Source organism: Eretmochelys imbricata, chromosome 23, assembly GCF_965152235.1.
Source record: "Eretmochelys imbricata isolate rEreImb1 chromosome 23, rEreImb1.hap1, whole genome shotgun sequence".
NCBI classification, from domain to species: Eukaryota; Metazoa; Chordata; order Testudines; family Cheloniidae; genus Eretmochelys; species Eretmochelys imbricata.
In genome coordinates this window covers 15,025,629-15,043,593 of record NC_135594.1, presented here as the reverse complement: position 1 = coordinate 15,043,593, position 17,965 = coordinate 15,025,629, and the positions used below count along the sequence as shown (strand labels likewise).

General features: G+C 69.2%; 3 protein-coding genes and 1 pseudogene across 4 annotated transcripts; 3 read left to right on the top strand and 1 right to left on the bottom strand.

The window, feature by feature from the left end:
* The first annotated feature begins 2,024 nt into the window (after positions 1-2,024).
* On the top strand, positions 2,025-2,653 carry NTF4 (neurotrophin 4). The gene is given in 3 exon segments (XM_077840708.1): positions 2,025-2,192; positions 2,194-2,244; positions 2,246-2,653. Coding segments are annotated over 3 exon segments (627 nt in total).
* Positions 2,654-6,276: 3,623 nt separating this feature from the next.
* SAXO3 (stabilizer of axonemal microtubules 3) lies at positions 6,277-8,562 on the top strand. Its single transcript, XM_077840192.1, has 5 exons — positions 6,277-6,432; positions 6,821-7,009; positions 7,727-7,854; positions 8,158-8,213; positions 8,324-8,562. The coding sequence occupies exons 1-5, from the start codon at positions 6,277-6,279 to the stop codon at positions 8,560-8,562; spliced, it is 768 nt and encodes a 255-aa protein (XP_077696318.1).
* Positions 8,563-9,300: 738 nt separating this feature from the next.
* On the top strand, positions 9,301-10,035 carry LOC144278790 (lutropin subunit beta-like). Its single transcript, XM_077840140.1, is given in 4 exon segments — positions 9,301-9,315; positions 9,503-9,534; positions 9,536-9,674; positions 9,805-10,035. Coding segments are annotated over 4 exon segments (417 nt in total).
* Positions 10,036-10,583: 548 nt separating this feature from the next.
* Positions 10,584-17,939, bottom strand: LOC144278833 (ruvB-like 2; annotated as a pseudogene). Its single transcript, XR_013348633.1, has 9 exons — positions 17,881-17,939; positions 16,748-16,842; positions 16,249-16,372; positions 14,861-14,955; positions 12,834-13,044; positions 12,308-12,428; positions 11,419-11,549; positions 11,102-11,216; positions 10,584-10,677 (listed from the first exon to the last, which is right to left on the bottom strand). The product of XR_013348633.1 is annotated as a ruvB-like 2 (transcript).
* Between the last annotated feature and the right edge of the window lie 26 nt (positions 17,940-17,965).

The following is a 17,965-nucleotide window of genomic DNA, read 5'->3' as shown; positions in this document are numbered from 1 at the left end:
CTGCCCCTGAGCCTCCCCACTGCCGAGCCATGGAGCAGCGGGGCCGGGAGCCCCCCAGGGGTGCGGGGCTCTGGGCTGGGATCGCACCCAAGGGACACTGCACCTGGTAGGAATTGCCCAGCGACCGGGGGGGGGTCAGGACGAGGCGCAGGCCTGATCCTCGGCTGCAGGAGGGTCATGAATCGAGCCCAGGGCTGGGGTCTGCAGGGAACTGGCCCCCCCCATGCTGCAGGAGACGCTGATACGGCAGGTAACAACCAGGTGCCCCTCAGTCTCGACCCGCAGCCCCCTGATTGCCCCGCCCTGCCGGTGCCCCTCGCACCGCACCCGCCCCGCAGCCCCCTGCCAGCCCCGCCCTGCCAGTGCCCCTCGCTCCCGACCCCCAGCCCCCCGCCGGCCCCGCCCTGCCGGTGCCCCCTCGCACCCGCCCCGCAGCCCCCTGATTGCCCCGCCCTGCCGGTGCCCCCTCGCACCCGCCCCGCAGCCCCCTGCCAGCCCCGCCCTGCCGGTGCCCCTCGCTCCCACCCCGCAGCCCCCCGCCGGCCCCCGCCCTGCCGGTGCCCCTCGCTCCCGACCCCCAGGCCCCCACCGGCCCCGCCCTGCCGGTGCCCCTCGCTCCCGACCCCCAGCCCCCCGCCGGCCCCGCCCTGCCGGTGCCCCTCGCTCCCGACCCCCAGCCGGCCCCGCCCTGCCGGTGCCCCTCACTCCCGACCCCCAGGCCCCCGCCGGCCCCGCCCTGCCGGTGCCCCTCGCTCCCACCCCCGCAGCCCCCTGATTGCCCAGCCCTGCCGGTGCCCCTCACACCCCACCCCCAGCCCCCCCGCCGGCCCCGCCCTGCCGGTGCCCCTCGCTCCTGCCCCGCAGCCCCCCCCCCGGCCCCGCCCTGCCGGTGCCCCTCGCACCCCACCCCCAGCCCCCCGCCGGCCCCCGCCCTGCCGGTGCCCCCTCGCTCCTGCCGCCGCAGCCCCCCCCCGGCCCCGCCCTGCCGGTGCCCCTCGCACCCCACCCCCAGCCCCCCGCCGGCCCCCGCCCTGCCGGTGCCCCTCACTCCTGACCCCCAGCCCCCCCCTGGCCCCGCCCTGCCGGTGCCCCTCGCTCCCCCACCCGCGGCCCCCCCCCGGCCCCGCCCTGCCGGTGCCCCTCGCTCCCCACCCGCAGCCCCCCCCCCGGCCCCGCCCTGCCGGTGCCCCTCACTCCTGACCCCCAGCCCCCTGCCGGCCCCCGCCCTGCTGGTGCCCCTCGCTCTCCACCCGCAGCCCCCCCTGGCCCCGCCCTGCCGGTGCCCCTCACTCCTGACCCCCCAGCCCCCCCCGGCCTCCCCCCGGCCCCGCCCTGCCGGTGCCCCTCGCTCCCGACCCCCAGCCGGCCCCGCCCTGCCGGTGCCCCTCGCTCCTGACCCCCAGCCCCCCACCGGCCCCGCCCTGCCGGTGCCCCTCGCTCCCGACCCCCAGCCCCCCGCCGGCCCCGCCCTGCCGGTGCCCCTCGCTCCCGACCCCCAGCCCCCCACCGGCCCCGCCCTGCCGGTGCCCCTCGCTCCTGACCCCCAGCCCCCCCGCCGGCCCCGCCCTGCCAGTGCCCCTCGCACCCGCCACGCAGCCCCCCACCGGCCCCGCCCTGCCGGTGCCCCTCGCTCCCGACCCCCAGCCGGCCCCGCCCTGCCGGTGCCCCTCGCTCCCACCCCCGCAGCCCCCTGATTGCCCAGCCCTGCCGGTGCCCCTCGCTCCCGACCCCCCCCCGGCCCCGCCCTGCCGGTGCCCCTCGCTCCCGACCCCCAGCCCCCCACCGGCCCCCGCCCTGCCGATGCCCCTCACTCCTGACCCCCAGCCCCCCGCCGGCCCCGCCCTGCCGGTGCCCCTCACTCCTGACCCCCAGCCCCCCCGCCGGCCCCGCCCTGCCGGTGCCCCTCACTCCCCACCCGCGGCCAGGGCTGTGTCTCAGTGCTGGGGGTGGGAGGGTGAATGGGGGAGGGGCAGGGCCTGCCAGCTCTAACCCCCCCCCCCCTTTTCCCCCAGGTCCCCGCGGTGATGCTCCTTCGGCTCCAGGCTATGGTCACCTGGTTCCTTTGCGCCCTCCACGCCGCCCCACTCCGCCTCCCCTTCCCCGCCGGCCCGGACGCCGGGGTCCCCTGGGCCGCGCCGCCCCCTTCCCTGGGCGACTGGGAGCTGTCGTCCCCCCGCGTGGCCCTGGCCAGCCGAGCCCCCCGCCGGGCCCCCCCTGCTGCTGCTGCTGGAGGAGGTGCCGGGGCGCGCGGGCGGGGCCGGCCAACGGGACGCGGCGGGGCCCGGCGGGCCGAGGGGGGGGCCGGCGGCCCGCCGGGGGCGAGCTCTCGGTGTGCGACAGCGTCAGCGTCTGGGTGACCGGCAAGCGCTCGGCCGTGGACGTCCGGGGCCAGGTGGTGACCGTGCTCCCCGAGGTGCCGACGCTCACCGGGCCGCTCAAGCAGTATTTCTTCGAGACCAAGTGCAAGCCGGCGGGCGGGACGGCGGGCGGGTGCCGGGGCGTGGACCGGCGCCACTGGCTGTCCGAGTGCAAGGCCAAGCAGTCCTACGTGCGGGCCCTGACGGCCGACGCGGACAAGCGGGTGGGCTGGCGGTGGATCCGCCTCGACACGGCCTGCGTCTGCACCCTGCTGAACCGCGCCGGGCGGACGTAGCTGGGGGGGGGCCCCCCGCTCGCGGCTGGAGGGACGGAGCCCCCCAGCACCCGCCCCCTGGCACCCACCCCGCCGGGCTCTGCTTGGGAACCGGACCGCCTCCGACACTAACTCAGGCCTGCCGCCGGCGGGCCCCATGGACGCCGTGGGTCAGCCCCGGGGCTGGGGGACACGCTCAGAGGCCGAGCTGGGGGGGCTGGGGGCGCCGTGGGTCAGCCCTGGGGCTGAGGTGTGGGGCTGGGGGCGCTGTGGATCAGCCCCGGGGCTGGGGGACACACTCAGAGGCGGAGGTGTGGGGCTGGGCGCCCTGGGTCAGCCCTGGGGCTGAGGGACATGCTCAGAGGCTGAGGTGTGGGGCTGGGGGCGCTGTGGGTCAGCCCCGGGGCTGGGGGACAAGCTCAGAGCTGAGGTGTGGGGCTGGGTGCCCTGGGTCAGCCCAGGGGCTGGGGACTAGGCTCAGAGGCTGAGTTGTAGGGCTGGGGGCTGTGGGCACCATGGGTCAGTCCAGGGGCTGGGGGACACGCTCAGAGGCTGAGGTGTGGGGCTGGGGGAGCTGTGGGTCAGCCCCGGGGCTGGGGGACAAGCTCAGAGGCTCAGCTGCTGGGCTGGGCACCGTGGGTCAGCCCAGGGGCTGGGGACCATGCTGAGAGGCTGAGTTGTGGGGCTGGGGGCTGTGGGCACCGTGGGTCAGTCCAGAGGCTGGGGCCAGGCTCAGAGGCTGAGGTGTGGGGCTGGGGGCTGTGGGCACCATGGGTCATACTAGGGGCTGGGGGCCAGGCTCAGAGGCTGAGGTGTGAGGCTGGGCGCCATGGGTCAGCCCAGTGGCTGGGGGCCAGGCTCAGAGGCTGAGATGTGGGGCTGGGTGCCGTGGGTCAGCCCAGTGGCTGGGGGGCCAGGCTCAGAGGCTGAGATGTGGGGCTGGGCGCTGTGGGTCAGCCCAGGGGCTGGGGGCCAGACTCAGAGGCTGAGATGTGGGGGCTGGGCACCGTGGGGTCAGCCCAGGGGCTGGGGGCCAGGCTCAGAGGCTGAGATGTGAGGGGCTGGGCGCCATGGGTAAGTCCAGGGGCTGGGGGCCAGGCTCAGAGGCTGAGGTGTGGGGCTGGGGGCCAGGCTCAGAGGCTGAGGTGTGGGGCTGGGCGCCGTGGGGTCAGCCCAGGGGCTGGGGGCCAGGCTCAGAGGCTGAGATGTGGGGCTGGGCGCCGTGGGTCAGCCCAGTGGCTGCGGGCCAGGCTCAGAGGCTGAGGTGTGGGGCTGGGCGCCGTGGGGTCAGCCCAGGGGCTGGGGGCCAGGCTCAGAGGCTGAGGTGTGGGGCTGGGCAAGGTGGCCTCCGGGGGGTTTCTGCCTTTTGTGTCTTTGTTCACTGTTTCTTCCCATATTTATTACTCCCCCCCTCCCCCTGGGTTCTGATCCGACTCCGTCCCGTTCCGCCCCCCCCCAATTAACTTATTCCCTGCACCCCCCCCCCCCCCCACGCGACCCTCGCGACGGTTCCTTGTACCTGGAAAAGACCCAAAGGAAACAAACCCAGAGTCTCCGCGTCGTTCATTGGGGTCACGGCCTGTTTGCCGGCGTGGGGGGGGGGGAAGACCCCCAGAGAAATGACCCTCGGGATCCACATGTGGGGCACCCACCCCACAGGAGTCCGGGAGCCCTGTGATTCCCATGGGTCCCACGGCCAGCCATCAAAGTGCACCCCACAGCCCTGCACGGGTGCCCCTCCCTCCCGACCCGCAGCTCGCCCACCCCCCCAGCTGAGGGAGGTACACCTCCTGACTGACCCTTCTTTGCTCCCCTGGGGGAGGGCGGTGGTTTGGCCCCCCACATGCCCCAGGTTGAGGGCGGAGGGGGGCTGGGAGGATTCCTGGGGGTTTGGCACCATCTTGTGGCAGGGATGGGGATATTCAAGGGCTCCCTGATCTGGTAGCTGCCCTCCCACACCCCTGGGGCAGAATCAGACCCATGGACCCATCCAGCCCTGTTAACTGCCCCGCCCCTTCTCTGGGGTGTGTGTGGAGGAGAGTAATTGGCCCCCAAACTGCCCCACACCCCTGCAATCCCAACTCTGGCCGAGCTGTGTCCTGCAGCAGGGGGTCCCACCTGTTAACAACGGGGTGGGTGTCATGGAGTCCCCGGGGTGATGCTCTGGAACTGCCCCCTACGAAGCCAGGCTGGACTCTGGGGGAGTCTCCTCTCTGGGAGCAGCCCTGTCTGCAGGACACACAGCTCCCCCGGCTCCACCTTCCTGGGGCTGACCCCCGAGCCTCCAGCCTCCCCTGCCCCTCCGGGCGCTTCCCACAGCGAGTCCATCCAGGCGGGGTCCTGGGGGGGCCAGAGGGTCCTGCCCCCCGACTCCGCAGTCAGACGTGACTCTCAGCCAGCCAGTAACACAGAGGTTTATTAGACGACAGGAACATGGTCTAAACCAGAGCTTGTAGGTGCAGAGAACCGGACCCCTCAGCTGGGTCCATTTTGGGGGGCAGGGAGCCAGACAACCCCGTCTGCCCTTCACTCCATGTCCCCAGCCAGCCCCAAACTGAAACTCCCTCCAGCCCCCCAACCCCCCCCCTCCGGGCTTTGTCCCTTTCCCGGGCCAGGAGGTCACCGGGTTCCTTTGTTCTCCAACCCTTTCGCTCTCACCTTGCAGCGGGGAAGGGCCCAGGCCATCAGTGGCCAGGAAACAGGGTGTCGGCCATTCTCTGTGTCCAGCCCCCTGCACACACCTGCCCTCTAGGGCTCTGCAAGGATCATACACCCTTATCCCACCCCCTAGAGACTTAAGAACTGCCTAGGGGAAACTGAGGCACCCCCACAATATTCAGAGGAATAAGTACAGTGCTGCTTCGTCACCCCCCTCCCCGCAGCTGGGCCCCGTATCTCCTCCCCCACAGCCCCCCCCATTCCAGCCGAGCCCCCTATATACCCTCCCCACAGCCACTCCTTGCAGCCGGACCCTGTATCCCCTCCCCCACACCCCCCCTTACAGCTAGGCCCCATATCCCCTTCCCCACAGCCCTCCCTCCTTCCAGCTGGGTCCCATATCCCCTCCCCACAGCCCCCCCCCGTTCCAGCTGGGCCCCATATCACCTCCCCACAGTCCCCCCTTTGTCCTCCCTCCGGCCAGCAGGTCACCCGGGCCCCTCCCCTCAGCCCCTTGTCATCCCAATAGCTGGAACCGGGTGCTCCCAAGCTTGGGGGGGCCCCCCGGGCACCAGTTGCTGGGCCCCCCCATCTCCAGGCCGTTGTCGGGGTCCCGGCTGCTGGGCGAGGTCACACCTGGACCCCCTGCAGCAACGACACCCTTCAGCCGCGCCCCCGTTACACACCCAGCACACAGGGAAACTGAGGCACACACCATGTTCATGCTCAACACTATGAAAAGCCCCCACTTTGTCAAATCCCCCCACCCCCCCAAGCTGGGGAGAGAACCTAGGCGTCCTAGCACTAAGCCCCACCCTACCCATGAGACCCCATTCCCCTCCCAGAGCCAGGAGAGAACCCAGGCATCCGGGCTGCCAGCTGCTCCTGGGCCCTGCGCCAGGTCACATGTGCTGGGTTCCAGCTCCATGGTAACGAGTCACAAACACCCCCCCCCCCGCGCGGGCAGGGCTGGGGCACAGGCTGGCATGGCGGGCACCATCCTGCCCACGCCTGCGGGCACCGACCTGGGCTGGAGCATCGAAGAGGCCCGATGGCACCACGGCCGGGACTGGCCCCTCACCAGCAGTGGGGTGGGGCTGGAGAACCGGCCCCCACAGCCCTTCCCGCCCCCCGCTGCCCGCGTGAGTGCCAGCCGGCGGCCCGGACGCCTGGGTTCCCCTCCCGGCTTGGGGAGGGGGGGTCCGGTGGCTAGAGTGGAGGTGGGGGGGGGGGCAGGAGCCAGGATGCCTGGGTTCTATCCTGGCTCTGGGCGGTAGGTGAGGTCTAGTGGTTAGAGCGGGGGCCTGGGAGCTCGGACGCCTGGGTTCTATCTTGGCTCTGGGCAGGGAATGCGGCCTAGTGGTTGGAGGGGAGGGGGCTGGCAGCCTGGACACCTGGGTTCCCTCCTGGCTTGGGGAGGGGGGTCTAGTGGCTAGAGCGGGGGCGGGGGTAGGGCAGGAGCCAGGATGCCTGGGTTCTGTCCCCAGCTCTGTGGGGTGGGGGCTTACAGGCTCTCTGTCTCCCCACCAGTCCACAGTGCATCAGCCCCTGCCCCCCGGCGCGGAGCGGCCCCTGCGGGAAGAGCTGATCCGGCGCCTGGCGACCACCACGGGGCTCTGCCATGACGTGAAAACCCACGGAGGGGTCCTGGGCCAGCCCGGCTACCCCCTGCCCGCCCCGCTGGGGAGAGTCCACTGCAACAAGGACCTCCGAGACAAGGCACGAGCCAGGACGCCTGGGTTCTCTCCATGGCTCGGGGAGGGGAGTGGGGCCTAGAGCTGGAGACTGGGGGGCTGGGAGCCGGACACCTGGGTCCCATGGCTCCGTGCCTGCTCCCGGGGGGTGGGGGTGGCTGTGACTGTGGAAGCATTTGAGGGTCACACATTGTCTCTCTCCCCCCCCCCCCCGGGTGGCTTTTGGGATCTGCTTTAGGGTCCCCCCCGCCAGCTGTTGGGGGCAGGGGGAGGAAGGTCATAGATCGTGGGGGGGCTCCTAGGAACAGGGGAGGCCTGTCTCCCTCTCCCCTGCACTGACCCCCACCCCCCCCTCCCGGCACTTTGCCCGCAGCTGCAGCTCCGCTCCTGGCGGGTCCCGCTGACCCCGGGGGGGCCGGCCCAGCGAGACCCGGCACCGATTCTGCGGCTGGCCCAACCTGCCCCCCGAGCCCGCCCACCACGCCGGCCCCCAGCCCTTCATCCTGGCCGCCCCACCACAGCGACGGTGCCTCCAAGGTAGGGACCCGGAGATCAGACGGGGAGGCTCCCCGGGTTGGGAGGGGAAGAGGCTGGGGTTCCCTGGGGTGGGGGTTCCCCGGGAGGGCGGCGCTGGCCGATGGGGGTGGGGGTTCCCAGGGAAATGGCAGATGGGGTGGGGGGAGGGGCCAGAATCCCCAAATTGGGGTGAACCCTAATTTCCATCTCTCCCGCGCCCCCCCAGTCCATGGTGGCCAGCACGGAGAACAAGCCCCTGGCAGGATCTGTCTTCTACGTCCGCGACGGGGCGGTTCTGAGCCGGCTGGACCCCTACGTCTCCATCACCAGCCGGGACGTCCGCGCCTTCACCCCGTGAGAGACCCCACCACTTGGGGGGGTGGGGCTGGGAGTCGGGACCGCCTGGGTTCTCTCCCCAGCTCTGGGAGGGGAGTGGGGGCTGGTGGTTAGAGCAGCGGGGCTGGGAGGCAGGACGCCTGGGTTCTCTCCCCAGCTCTGGGAGGGGAGTGGGGGCTGGTGGTTAGAGCAGCGTGGCTGGGAGGCAGGACGCCTGGGACCTGTTGCAAGAGGGAGGAGTTGGGGGGTGCGGGCAGGGCTGACAGAGATGGGGGACAGAAGGACCCGTGGTTTGACACCCGCCCCCCGTCTCTCCCCCAGGCAGGAGCTGCAGGGCTATGCCCGGAAAGACGCTCTCACCTACTGGCAGTTTGAGGGTCACCCTAAGGCCTGGGGGCATGGCCTGAGAGACTCCTCCCTGGGCAAGGATGCGGAGCCCCCCCTCCGGCCCCCCCGGCCCCCCACACGACCCCAGCCTCTTCCCCAGCCCCACCCGCCCTCCCCGCCTACCCATGCTGGCCCCTGCTGTTCCACACCGGGGGGGCGCTGAGCCTGGCGCAGGAGTCCTACGGGCCCCCCCACCACACCCCCAGTGGCCAGGGGCCCCCCAACCCGGGCCCCCCACCGTCTGCCCCCCCCATGACCGGTCCCCAGATCCTGGCAGTGCCCCTGATGTACCGCACCGAGAGCCAGGGTTATGGGAGCAGCAAGCCTGGGCCTGTCTGAGGGGCCCCTCCATGTCCCCCATACTGTGCCCCCCAACATGCTACGATCCATCAGCCGCGTTCTCTGGTCTGTCCTCCTTGGGGTACAGGGGGCTTGCCGAGGCCGGGGTCCCCTTCTCTGCCCCCAGCCACCAGGACACCTGGGTTCTATTTTGGGAGTGGGGGAGGGGCTGCCAGGCAGGATTCGCAGAAGAGGACCCAGGTGTCCCCCGCCTGTGCCCTTGGGGGGGGATTTGTCCGGGGGGCGCCGTTGTTGAGGCCAGCAGGATGCGGGGATTTCTCACCTGGAAACACAGCTGGCGCCAGGTTGCCCTTGGCAAAGGAGACATGAGCCGAGAGGGGTGAACGGCTCTGCACCCCCCACCCCACCCCCGCAGCCCGGAGAGAACCCTGGAGTCCTGGCTCCCACCCCGACTCTGACCCCCAGCTCCCCTCCCAGAACCGGGGAGAGAACCCAGGAGTCCCCAGGGGCTGCGGCAGGCGAAGGGGCTGGATGCTCGGACTCCTGGGTTCGCCCCTGGCAGACAGGCCGCGTGGGCTAAGCGCCCTGGTGACGTTAGCCTTGACGTCGCCCCCCTCCCTGTGCCGGGGCGGTGGCCTTGGCTCCCCGCTGCTGACAGCTGGAGCGGGGGTGGGGGGGCCACGGGATGTGGGCCCGGGGGGGGGGGCAGGAGCTGCTGGTATAAGAGGGGCAGCGGGGGAACGGCTGGTGCTGATTTCCTCAAGCACCGACGCCAGCATGGGACCCACACAGGTGAGGGCGGGGGGGCGGGACGGGGGGGGGGCAGGGAGCCGTACGCTGGCCAAGGGGGTGTGCGGGCACATGGGGGGGCTCAGGTCCCTGCTGCCCCAGCAGGGGGGGGTCCGGGACCCAGCAGACGGTGCCCCCCTTCCCCGAGCCGGCTCCGTCTGCCCCCCCCGCTCTCTCTCTCTCCCCCCAGCGCGGGCTGCAGGCTCTGGTTCTGCTGCTCCTGGCCGGGGGGGGCCCTGGGGGCGGCCCGCGGGCGCCGGTTCTGCCGGCCCGTCAACGCCACCATCGCGGCCGAGAAGGACGACTGCCCCGTCTGCCTCACCGTGGCCACGGCCATCTGCAGCGGGTACTGCCAGACCAAGGTGAGGGCGGGGCCGGGGCGGGCAGGGACCCCACGTGCGGGGAGGGGGGGGGCGGGCCCCGGCGGGAGGGGGGCACACGCCCCGGGGGGGGGTTGCCGCCTGCCCCCCTGCCCTACCCCTCTCTCCGCAGGAGCCGGTGTACAAGAGCGCGCTCTCGCCCGTCCCGCAGCACGTCTGCGGCTACCGGGCCGTGCGCTACGAGACGCTGGCGCTGCCCGGCTGCCCGCCCGGCGTGGACCCGGCCTTCACCTTCCCCGTGGCCCTGAGCTGCCAGTGCAGCCTCTGCCCCATGGACTCCAGCGACTGCACCGTGCACAGCATCGGGCCCGACTTCTGCAGCGCCCGGGGGGGCTTCGCCTAGGGGCGGGAGGGGGGCAATAAACGCCGTGGCCACGGCACCCCGGCTCCGCGCGTGTGAGAGTGTGTGTGTGGGGGGGGGGGGTACGGGGGGACAGAGAAGGGCCTCGCTGTGACCACCGGCCCCCACTGCGCTCCCAGAGCCGGGCACAGAACCCAGGCGTCCGGGCTCCTGAACCCCCCAACTCACTAGACCCCCGCCCTCTCCCAGAGCCGGTAACAGAACCCAGGCGTCCGGGCTCCCCTCTCCCCCAACTCACTAGACCCCCTCCCAGAGCCGGGCACAGAACCCAGGCGTCCAGGCTCTCTCCTCCCCCCACTCAGTAGACCCCCGCCCCCTCCCAGAGACGGCACAGAACCCAGGCGTCCGGGCTCCTGAACCCCACAACTCACTAGACCGGAGGCCCCTCCGATAGCCAGGCACAGACCCAAATGTCCGGGCTCCCTGTCCCCCATATGACCCCCCGCCCCCTCCCAGAACCACCACAGAACCCAGGCGTCCGGGCTCATTCATCAGATTTTTCAAAAACGTTTATTTTACAAAATCAGAAACTAAGGGAAGGGCTGGAGGGGCGGGATTGGGGGGGAAATGGGGGGGGGTCAGGACGTGGGGGGGGGAATCATGAGGTGTCCATGGTGTCTCCCTCTGCAAGAGATAAAGAAGGTTAGAAGGGGGGATGGAAAGTCCGACGAGGGTGGGGCCAAGACCCCCCTGTCTGCCCCACTGAGCAGTAGCCCCCTTATCTGGGGGGGGAGACGCCCTTTGGTGGCTGCGGCAGACGGGCTGGGGCACCTGACCTCTATAACCCTCCCACCTGCCCCCCATGCATCCTGCCCCCCAGACTGCCCTCCTCAGCCCCCCCTGGCCTCTGACACCCAGGCCGCCCCCCGCCCCCCCCCCAGCACTCACTGAGCTCATTGAAGAGGAAGGCGTCCTGGTACTCCTGTCGCCCAACCCCCCCCATGCCTGGCCCCCCAGCACTCACTGAGCTCGTTGAAGAGGAAGGCGTCCTGGTACTTCTGTCCCCCAACACCCCCCTGCCTGGCCCCCCGCCCCCCCCAGCACTCACTGAGCTCGTTGAAGAGGAAGGCGTCCTGGTACTCCTTCATGTACTGGGTGGAGCGGGACTCGTCCAGGAACAGGGAATACACCCGCTTGATGTCCTCCACCTGCACCTCCGTGCCCTGCCGGTGGGGGGGAGCGTGTGGGTGTCAGAGGGGCCCTATGCACCCCACAGAGTGGGGGGGGCACCCTGAGAAACCCCACCAAGGAGTCCTGGCTCCAAGCCCCCCTTCTCCCCCCCCCACCCCCCTCAGTAAGGATAGAACCCAGGCGTCTGGGCTCCCGCCCCCGAGCCAGGATAGAACCCAGGCGTCCGGGCCTCACCTTCCTCTTGCGGCACACCAGGCTGGCGGCGGTGATGAGCTGCATGGCGTAGCGCAGGGAGGTCTCCAGCCCGATGCGCCGTCAGCACCGTATAGGCGTCTTCGTTCATCTCCACGTCCTCCTCCTCGCACCTGGGGGCGGAGAGAGGGGGCAGGGCACTGCTGGGGGGTAGGTCGCAGCACCGGAGGGCTCCTGGCTCGGGGGCACTGCTGGAAGGGGAGCTCACAGCATTGTCCCTATGATATGTGCCTCAGTTTCCCCACATGCTGTGTGGTCACCGAGGTGGGGAGGGAGGAAGAGACTGTTTGCTTGCCGCAAAGACCCAGGTGTGACCCATGCCAGCTAGCTGGGGCCCGGCCCCCCCATGCCCAGAAGACAATGGCCCTGCCCACTGGGTGCGACCAGCTGGAGGACAAAGGGCTGGCAGGGGCTGGGGGTAGGTTGTTCCGTGTGGGGCAGCTGGGGGCACTGGCACTAAGGGGTCAGGGGGCTCGGGCCCAACCCAGCCGGCCTTGGCTGTAATTTCTGTTCCTGGCGCTAACCCAGGACTCTCCGCGCTGCCCAGACCCCCAACCCCCCCCGCGCTCCTCCGCTGGCTGAGTCACTCCCAAGTCTGGAGCTGGGGGGCCCGGCTCCCACTGGGGGGGGGGTCCGTCTGCCCCCGGGGCCCATCCCGGGGCACTTGCTGCGAGGGGGCTCCCAGCCTGATCCAGGGGGGTGGGGGTGGTCTGCAGGCTCCAAGGGTGGGTCCCAGAGGGCAGGAAGCCGAGGGGCTCACCCCAGTGAGAGCGACCCTGGGGGCGGGCTGCCGGGCTGGGTGAGAGCATTGGGCCTGTGGGTCAGTGACAGTGCATTGCGCTGGGGGGCACTGCCGGGGGCCCCCCCATACCGGATCTTGAGGATCTGCTTGGTCTCCTTGTCGCTGTAGGGGGCCGTGGAGATGATCAGCAGCCGGTCCAGCAGGTCGATGGGGATCCCGTGGGGGCTCTGGTAGCTGGTGCCTGCGGATCCTGGGGGGAGCGGGGCTCAGGAACGGGGGAGGGGCTCCAGCCCCTGACCCCCCCCCCAGCCCCCCCCCCAGCCAGGGTGAGAGCCACCTGTCAACCCTGCCCCACTGCCAGGCCGCCCCATCAGAGACACCTGTCATCCTGCCCCCCACCAACCCCACCCCCGTCAGAGCCACCTGTCCCTGTACGCCCCCCACCCCCTCACTGGGAAAACCCCATGTGTGCCCCTGCCTTGGGCCTGCCCCCTCCCCTCCTTGGCCAGGCCCCCCCCCATGCATTCACTCAGCACCCCCAGACCAGATCCTGTGGGGAGCAGGGTCTCAGAAACAGGGGAGTCCCCATCCCCCACCAGGGTCAGAGCCGCCTGTCACCATGACCCCCACCAACCCCCCCGCCCCCCTTCAGAACCATCTGTTAACCCAGCCCCTCCCCCCGCCCCCCACTGGGAAAGCCACACCTGTGCCCCCTCCTGGGCCAGGCCCCTCCCCCCAGCTGCCCACCTGGTGATGCCGCGGTTGGTGGCCATGATGAGCACCGGGGCCATGTCGCTCTCCAGCGCCCGGTTGAGGAAGGAGAAACACTCGATGTCCAGCATGTGAACCTCATCGATGAACAGCACCTGGGGGGGCACGGCCATCACCCTCCCGCCGGCCCCCTCCCCGGGGTCACCCCACCGGTCCCCCCCCTGCGATACCCCTCCCTCCCTGTGGTCACCCTGCCACCGCCCCCCACAATCCCCCTTCCCTCCCTAGGGTCACGCTGCGAGTCCCCGCTATCCCTCCTCCCCAGCCCCCTGTGCATACACTCAGCCCCCGACTGCTTGGTCCCCAGAACCATGCTGCCCCCCAACACCCCACAGCCATCCTCCTACCCCCCAACTGCACCGATGCGACGAAGGGGAATGTTCTTAATGTTCTCTCTGAATACTCTGTGGGTGCCTCAGTTTCCCCTATGCATTTCTTAAGTATCTAGGTGCTGGGATAAGGGGGTGTGATTGTTGCAGAGCCCTAGGCAGGTGTGATGGTGTCTGCACAGAGAATGGCCGACACCCCCGTCTCCTGGCAACTCATGGCCTGGGCCCCCCCTGCAAGGTGCCAACTGAAGGTGTTGGAGAACAAAGATCCGGTGGCCTCCTGGCCCAGGGGAGAGACAAAGGCTAGAGGAGGGGCTGGAGGGGGTCTCAGTTTGGAGCTGGCTGGGGAGCCGGGGAGGGGGAGAGAGAGAGGCCCAACACCGGGGTCTGGGCTCCCCACCCCGCAAGAGGGACCTGACTGAGGGATCCTGGCCTCTGTTCCTACAAGCTCTGTTTTGGGCTGTGCTCCTGTCGGCTAATAAACCTTCTGTGTTACTGGCCGGCTGAGAGTCCCCGGGGAAACGCAGGAAGTGTGGGACGCAGGATCCTGACTCCCCCACACTCTGTGACAGCCCCAAACACCCCCACACTGGCCAGCACCCCCTCCCACACTCACCCCCCGTGACGAAGTGGGACTGTTCTTAATGTTTCCTCTGAATATTGTGGGGGGTGCCTCAGTTTCCCCTAGGCAGTTTTTAAGTATCTAGGGGGTGGGGTAAGGGTGTATGATCCTTGCAGAGCCCTAGAGGGCAGGTGTGTGCCCTTCCCCCCTGCAGGGTGAGAGCTAAAGGGCTGGAGAACAAAGGAATCCGGTGACCTCCTGGCCCGGGAAAGGGGAAACTCCGGAGGAGGGGGGGCTGGAGGGAGTTTCAGTTGGGGCTGGCTGGGGACATGGAGTGAAGGGCAGACGGGGTTGTCTGGCTCCCTGCCCCCCAAAATGGACCCAGCTGAGGGGTCCGGTTCTCTGCACCTACAAGCTCTGTGTCAGACCATGTTCCTGTCGTCTAATAAACCTCTGTGTTATTAGCTGGCTGAGAGTCACGTCTGACTGCGGAGTCGGGGGGCAGGGGGCTCTGGCCCCCGACAGGACCCCGCCTGAGCGGACTCGCTGGGGGAAGCACATGGAGGGGCAGGGGAGGCTGGAGGCTCCGGGGTCAGCCCCAGGAAGGTGGAGCCAGGGGAGCTGTGTGTCCTGCAGACAGGCTGCTCCCAGAGAGGAGACTCCCCCAGAGTCCTGACTGGCTTCATAGGGGGCAGTTCCAGAGCATCGCCCCGGGACTCCATGATACCCACCCCATTGTTAACCGGTGGGACCCCCTGCTGCAGGACACAGCTTGGCCAGAGTTGGGATTGCAGGGGTGTGGGGCGGTTTGGGGGCCAATTACTCTCCTCCACACACACCTCAGAGAAGGGGCGGGGCAGTTAACAGGGCTGGATGGGTCCATGGGTCTGATTCTGCCCCAGGGGTGTGGGGGGGGCAGGTACCAGATCAGGGAGCAGTTCCAGAGCAGCGCCTGGGGACTCCGTGACACCCCCCCCAAAGATCACCCATTCAGCACCCCCCACCCTACCCCACACTCACCCCCGGGATGACCTCGGCCTTTCCCTCCTCGCGCCACTCGGCCACCTTGGCGTTGATCTGTTCCCGCACCTCTGCCTTGATCTCCCCGGTGTCACCTGGGGGCGCAGACAGTGAGCTGGGGCAGGTGCTGCCTACGGAGCCCTGGCGGGGACACGCCCCGACCCTAACGCCCAGGGGGGCCACCCTACCTCACTGGGGGAGGGGAGGGGCTCTGGATCAGGGGGCTCAGCCATTTCATGGTGGGGGTAGAGCCTGTGCCCCCCAGGACCATGGAAAAGGGCCAGGAAAGGGAAGTGTTGATGGGGGTCGTGGGGAGGCTGTGGGGTGACAGGGAGGCTGTGGGGATGTGGAGGGTGATGGGGCGGCTGCGGGGGGTACCTGAGAAGAGGACCAGGAAGCCCTGGGTGCAGCTGTTGATAGGGACTGTGGGAAGGCAGGGGGTGACAGAGAGGGGGCCATGGGGGAGACAGGAAGGTGATGGGAGGTGACCTGAGAAGAAGGCCAGGAGGCCTTGACGGGGGCTGTGGGGGTGACAGGGGGCCCGTGGGGGGATGTGGGGACTGGGGGGAGGGGGGAGTACCTGAGAAGAGGGCCAGGAAACTCTGCATGCAGCTGTTGATGGGGGCCGTGGGAAGACCATGGGGAGGTGGATGGGTCGTGAGGGGGCTGCAGGGTGATGCGGGAGCTGTGGGGGACTTGCAGGATGATGGCGGGGAACCATGGGGGACCACGGAGGGGTACCTGAGAAGAGGGCCAGGAAGCCCTGGGTTCAGCTGTTGATGGGGGCTGTGGGGAGATGACGGTGGGGGCGGCGTGGGGGGGGGGGGGCCGCGGGGTGACGGGGGGCTGCAGGAGGGTACCTGAGAAGAGGGCCAGGAAGCCCTGCATGCGGCCGTTGATGGCGGCAGTGGGGAGGTGACGGGGGGGCGGCGTGGGGGGCGACGGGGGGCTGCAGGCGGGTACCTGAGAAGAGGGCCAGGAAGCCCTGCGTGCGGCTGTTGATGGGGGCTGTGGGGAGGTGACGGGGGGGGTGGCCCGTGGGGTGATGGGGGGCTGCAGGGGGGTACCTGAGAAGAGGGCCAGGAAGCCCTGCATGTGGCTGTTGATGGGGGCTGTGGGGGAGGTGACGGGGGGGTGGCCCGTGGGGTGATGGGGGGCTGCAGGGGGGTACCTGAGAAGAGGGCCAGGAAGCCCTGCATGTGGCTGTTGATGGGGGCTGTGGGGAGGTGACGGGGGGGGGCGGCGTGGTGGCCCGCGGGGTGATGGGGGGCTGCAGGGGGGTACCTAAGAAGAGGGCCAGGAAGCCCTGCGTGTGGCTGTTGATGGGGGGCTGTGGGGAGGCGACGGGGGGGCGGCCCGCGGGGTGACGGGGGGCTGCAGGGGGGTACCTGAGAAGAGGGCCAGGAAGCCCTGCGTGCGGCTGTTGATGACGTCGATCTCGTGCAGTGACACCGTGTGGACGACCTCTTTGCGCTTCTGCAGCTCCCCGTCCGGGCACTGCACGAACTTGGTCTGGGGGGAGGGGCAGCTGAGAGCCTGCCCTCTGGACCCCCCCCCCCACTGTGCCCCTCCAGCAACTCTCCCACTGTGCCCCTCCAGCAGCCACAGACCCCCCAACCCGGGACAGCACGAACAGATCTGAGGGAAGGGCTGTTCAGAGCCCCCTTGCGGCCCCCCCAGCACCTCCCAACCCCCCCGCGCTGCCCGAACTTGGGAGGGGGGCCCAAGCTCAGAGCCCCAGCCCGTACCTGGGCGCCCCCACTCCCTGCCCCCCCCCCCGGCACTGCCCGTACCTGGGCGCCCCCCACTCCCTGCCTTCCCCACCCCACCCCCCGGCACTGCCCCGAACATGGCGGGGGCAGCTCAGAGCCCCGGCCCGGCTCGTACCTGGGCGCCCATGGCGTCGTAGTCCCCGCGCCCGGGTGAAGGAGCGCCCCAGCTTACTGATCTTCCCCGTGGCTTTGTCAATGGTGATGACGTCCCTGCAGGGGAACATAAGAGCGGCCAGACTGGGTCAGACCAAAGGTCCATCTAGCCCAGTGTCCCGGCTGCTGGCAGCGACCAGTGCCAGGCGCCCCAGAGGGGATGAACAGAACAGGGGCTCGTCGAGTAATCCATCCCCTGGTGCCCATCCCCAGCTCCTGGCGAACAGAAGCCTGGGCCACCATCCCTGCCCAGCCTGGCTAATAGCCATTGATAGACCTATCCTCCATGAACTTATCTAGCTCTTTTTTGGACCCTGTTATAGTCTTGGCCTTCACAACATCCTCTGGCAAGGAGTTCCACAGGTTGACTGCGCATTGTGTGAAGAAATACTTCCTTTTGTTTGCTTTAAACCTGCTGTCTGTTCTTTTCATGGGGTGACCCCTAGTTTGTGTGTTGTGTGAAGGAATAAACAACACTTCCTGATTTGCTTTCTCCCCACCAGTCATGATTTTATAGACCTCGATCGAATCCCCCCTTAGGCATCCCTTTTCCAAGCTGAAAAGTCCCCGTCTTATTAATCTCTCTGCGTACGGAAGCTGATCCAGACCCCTCATCATTTTTTTTTCTCTTTTCGGAACCTTTTCCAATTCCAACAGACCTTTTAAGAGAGGGGGTGACCACATCTGCACGCAGTGTTCCAGATGTGGGTGTGCCTTGGATTTATATCGAGACAATATATTTTCTTAATGACCATTCTGTTCGCGTTTTGACAGCCGCTGCACATGGAGTGGATGTTTTCAGAGAACGCTCCACAGTGACTCCAAGATCTCTTTCCTGAGCGGTAACAGCTAATTTAGACCCATCATTTTATAGGGATGGGGGGGGATGGTCAGGCCTGGCTGGGTGGGGGGTGTGAGGGCAGATGGGGGAGAGCCCAGCCCCCTGACAACACTGGAAGCCCCGATATGGACCCCTTGGGAGATTGGATTCCTGTCCCGCCAGCCAGCGTGAGCTCCCCACCCATGACCCCCTGCCCCAGCCCCTCCCGTCCCACCGATCCCCCACTGCCACCCCCCGCCTCACCCCCGCCCTGCACTTTCTCCTTGGTCAGAGACTCGATCATCTTGGTGCCCAGGTCGTAGATGGTTTCCATCTCCGTGGTCTTCAGTGTCAGCTTCA